The sequence below is a fragment of the Aulostomus chinensis genome, chromosome 20 (assembly GCF_037954235.1).
Source record: "Aulostomus chinensis isolate RoL2024-O1b breed Wild chromosome 20, RoL_Achi_v1.0, whole genome shotgun sequence".
In the NCBI taxonomy this organism is placed as follows: Eukaryota; Metazoa; Chordata; class Actinopteri; order Syngnathiformes; family Aulostomidae; genus Aulostomus; species Aulostomus chinensis.
In genome coordinates, this window is record NC_141339.1 from 3,893,851 (window position 1) to 3,902,884 (window position 9,034).

The 9,034-nt window shown below is 44.0% G+C and overlaps 1 protein-coding gene across 1 annotated transcript; it reads left to right on the forward strand.

Moving 5' to 3' along the window:
* Positions 1-139: 139 nt before the first annotated feature.
* LOC147242281 (uncharacterized) lies at positions 140-2,789 on the forward strand. The gene is made up of 2 exons (XM_086190489.1): positions 140-335; positions 1,781-2,789. The coding sequence occupies exons 1-2, from the start codon at positions 140-142 to the stop codon at positions 2,725-2,727; spliced, it is 1,143 nt and encodes a 380-aa protein (XP_086046615.1). The 3' UTR covers positions 2,728-2,789.
* Positions 2,790-9,034: the final 6,245 nt, after the last annotated feature.

The window sequence follows — 9,034 nt, forward strand, 5'->3', positions numbered from 1 at the left end:
TTGTGGAAGATTGTGAATATTGAAGTAAATGGCAGCCCAGAGAGCATGATGAGATTTAAAAAACAGCAACAACAGGACGCCTAGCAACCAGGACCATCAAAGCCCCGCATAAAGTTCTGACCCCTCACATCACCGAATGATGAGCCTACGTGTATATGAAGTGAAGCAGAGCATCAACTGCCATTCCAACCAGCTGACACCTTCACGCTCCTTCAAGGATTTTCAGAAACCTTCAGGTTCTTGCTTGAAGGAGTTTCAGAAGGGTTTGGACAGCGTTTCAGTTGGAGAATTTCATTTGGAGAGCTTCAGTTGCACCGTCAGTGAACCCGACAACGGTAAGATTTACCAACTTCTTACCCAACTTACATTACACCATGCTAGGCTACGCTACCATGGGCTGCCTGCCCCACGAGCACAGTTCTAAATTAGCAAACGTGGCTAATTTAGAAGGATTTTACACAAATGTCTGTTTGCACTTAGTGACTGCTATTGAAATATGTCAATATGCTAGGCTAATTCCCTTACAATTTGCATCTTTATTTGACATCTTATTTTGAAAAATGCTTTTTGCTGGCTGATGAAGAAAAACGTTGTGCCTGCATTTTTTCATCAAAAATGCATTTTTCCAACATGAAGATGTTGTACAGGTTCAGCCAGGACCATAAATCCGTTTAATATCAAGCTTCACACTGAATTTCGACTCTGTTGATCTTTACGTAGCGGTGGAGGGAGGCTGCTCCGGCTGACACTTGAAGCTCGTGCTGCTCCTCCAGGTATTCAAGGCGAAGTAAAAAAGTTTGAAGGACAATAAACTTTAACTGAACTGATGAGAAATCGGCCCAAGCCTACAGTGGTTCTTTGTGTTGAAAAGTATTTAAAATGATGGAGTTGTGTGTCAGAATCAGAACTTGTGAAGGTTTCAAGTATGGGTGAGGAGAAAGTGTTTGCCTGTGCTGATGTTTGTTTTTTGTTCAGACACCAGAAACTGCATGAGGATGATTGTTGTAACAGACAGATAGAATACTTGTGTACTTCAAATGTCAAACTCAAATTTGGGATGGATTTTTTTTCATGCAAAAGCAAAACTACAAACATTTGATTTGTGTTTAGTTTCTTTTATCATTTTTCGACAGGACACAAGTGATGGGAGACAGGAGAGGGAATTAAATTGTTGTTCAGGGATTGGGATTTTATTGTTGAGGATACGTTCGATATTTGCACATGATTTCTATTATTTCTCATCATTCAATGTCATTTTCATGTCTTGTTTTGCTCACATAGCTACATTATCTCATGCCAATTAAGTTATTTGATTTTACCAGGAAATAAGTAAGCAGAGAAACCATGGGGAAGGAGTGGTGGATGGTTCAGACCGAGGAAGAGAGGCAGAGGACCAAGGAGAGGTACAGAAGGAACAGGGATGAGTGGTTGGAGACACAGACGCGGGGAAGACAACAGGAAGAGAAGGGAAGAAAGGAGGCAGAGGAGGCAGAAAGGAGGCGGAGGACCAAGGACAGGTACAGACAGAATAGGGACAAGGGGCTTGAGGCAGAGAGGCTGGAACGGGAAAAGGAGGAGAAGGGAAGAAAGGAGGCAGAGGAGGCAGAAAGGAGGCAGAGGACCAAGGAGAGGTACAGACAGAATAGGGACAAGTGGTTTGAGGCAGAGAGGCTGGAACGGGATCAGGAGGAGAAGGGAAGAAAGGAGGCAGAAGAGGCAGAAAGGAGGCAGAGGACCAAGGAGAGGTACAGACAGAATAGGGACACGTGGTTTGAGGCAGAGAGGCTGGAACGGGATCAGGAGGATAAGGGAAGAAAGGAGGCAGAGGAGGCAGAAAGGAGGCAGAGGACCAAGGAGAGGTACAGACAGAATAGGGACAAGGGACTTGAGGCAGAGAGGCTGGAACGGGAAAAGGAGGAGAAGGGAATAAAGGAGGCAGAGGAGGCAGAAAGGAGGCAGAGGACCAAGGACAGGTACAGACAGAAAAGGGACAAGGGACTTGAGGCAGAGAGGCTGGAACGGGATCAGGAGGAGAAGGGAAGAAAGGAGGCAGAGGAGGCAGAAAGGAGGCAGAGGACCAAGGAGAGGTCCAGACAGAATAGGGACAAGGGACTTGAGGCAGAGAGGCTGGAACGGGATCAGGAGGAGAAGGGAAGAAAGGAGGCAGAAGAGGCAGAAAGGAGGCGGAAAAAAAAGGAGAGGTATAGGAGAATCAGGGATAAGTGGCTGGAAAGAGAGAGGATGGAACAGGAACGGGAGGAACAAGAAAGAAAAGTGCAGCTTGAAAGCAGGAGGGACGAGTCAGTCACAGAGGCAATGGTCAAAACCCCTCAGGAGAAGGTTGAGGGGAGGCTGTCAGAGAGAAACAGGAGTGAGGAGTTTGCTGAACGCAGAGGTGAGTTGGTTCAACGCAGACGTGAGTTAACCAGGATAGCTTCACTCCAACAGGAGAGGATCAGGAAGGCAATGTTAGACATCGAGGAAGAGGTAAGGAGGGAGCAGCTCCAAAAGGAACGAGAGGAGGTCCAGGAAAGACAGGAGAAAATTAGACAGGAGAGGGAGAGGCAGGTTCAGGAGGAAAGGGAGTGGAGGTTACAGATTTATTGGGCCTATCGGAGGGAAAAACGACAGGCGCTCTACGTTAAAGCTTACAGCAGAAGGAAGGCCCTGAGAATACTGGAGTTTAAACCCAGTCATCCTAATGTTCGGGAGGAGGAAGAGGATTAAGGTAGGGAGGTCAGGGAGACAGTTGGTGTGAGGAGAAAGTAAGAGGGACATGGAGGGAACAGAGGGAGACGGTATGGGGTCCTGGAAAAAGTAAAGGGTAACAGGGAGAGTCTTAAGGGGTCACAAGGAAAATGTTAAGTGGGGCATGGGGAGACTGTTTAGGGCGACATGGGGGGAAAGTCAAGGTTCATGGGGAGACAGTTTAAGGGGTCATGGGGAGACAGTCAAGGTTCATGGGGAGACAGTTTTGGGGGGGGCATGGGGGGACAGTCAAGGTTCATGGGGAGACAGTTTAGGGGGGCATGGGGGGACAGTCAAGGTTCATGGGGAGACAGTTTAGGGGGGCATGGGGGGACAGTCAAGGTTCATGGGGAGACAGTTTTGGGGGGGGCATGGGGGGACAGTCAAGGTTCATGGGGAGACAGTTTAGGGGGCCATGGGGGGACAGTCAAGGTTCATGGGGAGACAGTTTAGGGGGGCATGGGGGGACAGTCAAGGTTCATGGGGAGACAGTTTAGGGGGGCATGGGGGGACAGTCAAGGGAGGGTATGAGGTTTTCTTTCCTGCATGACAACAGCTTGTAGAAGTAGAAGATTAACTGAATACAATAAACGCCTCGGTACCTGCGCGTATTCTTACCTGCAGTGGTCGTAGATTTGAGCTCTACGCACCACGAGTAGGACTGGATAACATTCACATTGGAACTAGCATGGTACCTTTATTTTGTACTCTATTACTCACTTGAGAATAACACAAAACAAGTCTGAACCACTGAATTGACCACATTCATCCATTAAATTCAACAGTGAGCACATTATTTCTCTGTAACTTTGAAAGAATAAAAGCGCTCCAGTCTGAACAGAGCTTTCGTCACCTTTGTTGAGCCAAATTTAGGGTTATGGTTCCATACCAGGAAATCTCACTCACAAGCTGGTGTCATGCAGGTTTGGCTTTTCCTTTCATGTACCATCAAAAAGCGAAAGACACTGGTAACGGTACTCCTGGTTTACTGGGATGGGGTTCGATTCCCTGCGGTGTCTTGCTGATTGACTTGGCTTTTACATGAACAGTGATGGGGGGTAACAGGAGGCTGGGGGAGCCAGTAAGGAGGGAGGGGGTGACAGTCAGGAGGGGGAGACAGTAGGGGCTTGAGGACTGTAGAGGGGTGAGCTGTAAGTCAAGTAATTTATCATGTATGAGTTTGCAGTTATTGTTTGCATGATAGATGCGGGTAGATCAGGTCACGAGTATTCAGCCAGTCAAAGTCAAACTTAAGAGCAGACCCAATCCATTTTTTAAAAACTTTTTTTTTTTGCAGTGCATTTTTGACCTCTCGCCACCTGGTGGGGCTAAAGCCTCCCAGCACCCCAATTCCAGCCTCCATGATGTGCAGTAATATCAAAGATGAAGAATCTGTTTCAGCTGGCAGGGGATTATTTCTGACATCATCATCCATGTTATATCTTTGTTTTATCACAATAGAAAAGTACCACAAATGGATCAGATTTCTGTCATTACTGGAGTGAAAACAATTCCAAAATGAAGCAAAACTTTAATCTGCTTAAATATTTGCAGGCAAGACATTTTGTCCTTGGATGAACGAAAAATACAGCTGCCAAGATAAGGATTTCAAATACTAACTATTTTAAAGTACTTACTTGGAACACTTGCAGTCGGTCCAGCTGTTGTTGTCTCCATCGTTGTTGGAGTAATATGTGTGGAACCTAGAAAAAACAAGATCCAGGAACTGAAATCCTTCATGAAAATAAATGAGCAACCTACTGACAACAATATCTTGTTTCTAAAGAACGTACTGGTAACTGCAGATGATGATGGCATTATGGGTGTTGTAGTGCTCACATGTGTTGTAGTATTGGGTGAGGAGTCTGCAAAGACCAGTTTATAATCATGTCATTGCTGGTGATAGAAATCCAGTTACTGGAGCTTCAACTCCCCATCACCCTGATGGAGGAGGCTGCCATGTCAGGCTCCAGCAGAGGCAATCACCAAAGCCACTGCTGTTACTGCTTTTAGTGAAACTCTAATTTTTTTCAACGTACACATTTCAACTTACATTAAAAATAAAAAATACACAGCAAGACCATAGCATAGCATGTAGCTTAGCTTACTTCTTGATGTTGTAAAGGCTGTTGTAGAGTCCACATGTGTTGAAGAAACAGGTGTTGTCTCTGGAGAAGAAGAAGAAAATGCAGCAAGAACTCTATGTAACATTAAAATGACTGCACGAGTTTTGCACTGCAGAAAATGTTAGTGAATAATGACGTACCTGTGACAGTCGATTTTGTCCCAGAAGTTGGAGAGACTAAGAAAACACAGAAGTTCATGACGTGGATTACATGTCTCTGTCTACTGTGGTATTCAAGCCTATTGGAAAGTCATCTTTGAATGTATTGGTACAGGTAAGGAACTTACTGGTAACTGCAGTTGATGATGGCATTATGGGTGTTGTAGTGTTCACACGTGTTGTAGTAATGGATGTGGAGTCTGCAAAGACCAATTTATAATCATGTCAGGGATCCTCTGTTTTGATCTTTGACCCTGCTGTGGCGAACTGCTTTCTTCAGATCAGTGTGGAGTTTCTGTGTGGACGTGTGTTTGTGTGTTTGTCTGTGTGTGTGAGACAGACAGTAGTTCACGATCACTGTAATTTTCTTTCAAGGGACAAGTATTTGCTAAACTATTAATGTAATGACATTATTGCAGCAAAGGCAGTAAGGTAATGTTGAAGCTAAATAACATTAATAATGATAATATTGGTCAAAATAAGAAAATGCTAATAAGTTGGTCTGGCTCCAAAAGACCATAAACAGAACATGTCAGTCAGACAAAACGCAACAACCATTCAGCTACGTACATCCATAAATAAAAAGAAACCAGTGGAAACATGCTAACATGACCACGACTCCAAAAGGTAACAGCGAGCTAACATTAGCATCATTCAACATCATCTTGCAACAATTATTTGAAATACTTGCAGTGGGGGGCTATAATCCCCTTAACTTTTATTTGTATCTGTATCAAACAAATAAAGTATTCCAAATTCAAAATGCAGGGAAAATCATTTGCCAAAATTTGATTGTTATAATCATACTACAGCTATTTTACTGAGGTAATATCAATACAAAATAACATAATGATGACTGATAAGGTTGGTCTGGCTCCAAATGGCAACAAGTGGAACTTCTGTGTATAAAAAAAAATTAAACAAAACAAAACACAACAAAACTTCAACTACAACATGAACTACATAAAAGCCTGAAGCAACAAGCTAACATTGAGCTAACATTAGCACCACTATCTGTGAAAGCAAGCTAACATTAGCACCACTCCCACAGTATGTGTTTGAGGAGAATTTTATACTTTGTGTTGTAGAGATAAAACAGCAACCCCTCCTTGATGAATCGATCAGTGTGTATAGTGGAGTTACAATGTATCCACCAAAGTTTACACAAGGTCGGATTACTTTTTTATTTTTTGGTTCCCATGGCAAAAGAAAAGGGGCATCATGAGACGTAAGGCCCTGTTTCTCAGAGAACATTTATATTTTTTTCTAATCTTCATTAACTTATCTATGTGTATATAATACTTATACTCTGTATCAACACACCTGTGCATTTAATTGCTGCTGAACTGAACTGAAGCAACAAGCTAACATTGAGCTAACATTAGCACCACTATCCGTGAAAGTAAGCTAACATTAGCACCACTATCTTTGAAAGTAAGCTAACATTAGCACCACTCCGATGAATTGGAGGAGAATTTTATACTTTGTGTTGAAGAGATAAAACAGCAACCCCTCCTTAATGAATAGGTCAGTGTGTATAGTGATATTAAAATGTCTTCCCCAGAGAAACCTGGTGAAGAAAGCCAAACCACACCATTTATTTATTTTTTATCTTCATTAACTTATCTATGTGTATAAAATACTTATACTCTATATCTATACACCTGAGCATTTAATTTGCTTCAGGTTCATTCATTGATTCACTTGTGGAAGATTGTGAATATTGAAGTAAATGGCAGCCCAGAGAGCATGATGAGATTTAAAAAACAGCAACAACAGGACGCCTAGCAACCAGGACCATCAAAGCCCCGCATAAAGTTCTGACCCCTCACATCACCGAATGATGAGCCTACGTGTATATGAAGTGAAGCAGAGCATCAACTGCCATTCCAACCAGCTGACACCTTCACGCTCCTTCAAGGATTTTCAGAAACCTTCAGGTTCTTGCTTGAAGGAGTTTCAGAAGGGTTTGGACAGCGTTTCAGTTGGGGAATTTCATTTGGAGAGCTTCAGTTGCACCGTCAGTGAACCCGACAACGGTAAGATTTACCAACTTCTTACCCAACTTACATTACACCATGCTAGGCTACGCTACGATGGGCTGCCTGCCCCACGAGCACAGTTCTAAATTAGCAAACGTGGCTAATTTAGAAGGATTTTACACAAATGTCTGTTAGTTTGCACTTAGTGACTGCTATTGAAATATGTCAATAGGCTAGGCTAATTCCCTTACAATTTGCATCTTTATTTGACATCTTATTTTGAAAAATGCTTTTTGCTGGCTGATGAAGAAAAACGTTGTGACTGCATTTTTTCATCAAAAATGCATTTTTCCAACATGAAGATGTTGTACAGGTTCAGCCAGGACCATAAATCCGTTTAATATCAAGCTTCACACTGAATTTCGACTCTGTTGATCTTTACGTAGCGGTGGAGGGAGGCTGCTCCGGCTGACACTTGAAGCTCGTGCTGCTCCTCCAGGTATTCAAGGCGAAGTAAAAAAGTTTGAAGGACAATAAACTTTAACTGAACTGATGAGAAATCGGCCCAAGCCTACAGTGGTTCTTTGTGTTGAAAAGTATTTAAAATGATGGAGTTGTGTGTCAGAATCAGAACTTGTGAAGGTTTCAAGTATGGGTGAGGAGAAAGTGTTTGCCTGTGCTGATGTTTGTTTTTTGTTCAGACACCAGATACTGCATAAGGATGATTGTTGTAACAGACAGATAGAATACTTGTGTACTTCAAATGTCAAACTCAAATTTGGGAGGGATTTTTTTCATGCAAAAGCAAAACTACAAACATTTGATTTGTGTTTAGTTTCTTTTATCATTTTTCGAACGGGACACAAGTGATGGGAGACAGGAGAGGGAATTAAATTGTTGTTCAGGGATTGGGATTTTATTGTTGAGGATACGTTCGATATTTGCACATGATTTCTATTATTTCTCATCATTCAATGTCATTTTCATGTCTTGTTTTGCTCACATAGCTACATTATCTCATGCCAATTAAGTTATTTGATTTTAACAGGAAATAAGTAAGCAGAGAAACCATGGGGAAGGAGTGGTGGATGGTTCAGACCGAGGAAGAGAGGCAGAGGACCAAGGAGAGGTACAGACAGAATAGGGACAAGTGGTTTGAGGCAGAGAGGCTGGAACGGGAAAAGGAGGAGAAGGGAAGAAAGGAGGCAGAAGAGGCAGAAAGGAGGCAGAGGACCAAGGACAGGTACAGACAGAATAGGGACAAGGGGCTTGAGGCAGAGAGGCTGGAACGGGAACAGGAAGAGAAGACAAGAAAGGAGGCAGAGGAGGCAGAAAGGAGGCAGAGGACCAAGGAGAGGTACAGACAGAATAGGGACAAGGGACTTGAGGCAGAGAGGCTGGATCGGGAAAGGGAGGAGAAGGGAAGAAAGGAGGCAGAGGAGGCAGAAAGGAGGCAGAGGACCAAGGACAGGTACAGACAGAATAGGGACAAGTGGTTTGAGGCAGAGAGGCTGGAACGGGATCAAGAGGAGAAGGGAAGAAAGGAGGCAGAAGAGGCAGAAAGGAGGCAGAGGACCAAGGAGAGGTACAGACAGAATAGGGACAAGGGACTTGAGGCAGAGAGGCTGGAACGGGAAAAGGAGGAGAAGGGAAGAAAGGAGGCAGAGGAGGCAGAAAGGAGGCGGAGGACCAAGGAGAGGTACAGACAGAATAGGGACAAGGGACTTGAGGCAGAGAGGCTGGAACGGGAAAAGGAGGAGAAGGGAAGAAAGGAGGCAGAAGAGGCAGAAAGGAGGCAGAGGACCAAGGAGAGGTACAGACAGAATAGGGACAAGTGGTTTGAGGCAGAGAGGCTGGAACGGGATCAGGAGGAGAAGGGAAGAAAGGAGGCAGAAGAGGCAGATAGGAGGCAGAGGACCAAGGACAGGTACAGACAGAATAGGGACAAGGGACTTGAGGCAGAGAGGCTGGAACGGGATCAGGAGGAGAAGGGAAGAAAAGAGGCAGAAGAGGCAGAAAG

Excerpts from the sequence above, each read along its gene's own strand:
- LOC147242281 (XM_086190489.1), top strand. The coding sequence starts at position 140 with ATGAGCCTACGTGTATATGAAGTGAAGCAGAGCATCAACTGCCATTCC. Across the intron at positions 336-1,780 it reads CGTCAGTGAACCCGACAACG|AGAGGCTGGAACGGGATCAG; the intron begins GTAAGATTTACC and ends GGTTTGAGGCAG.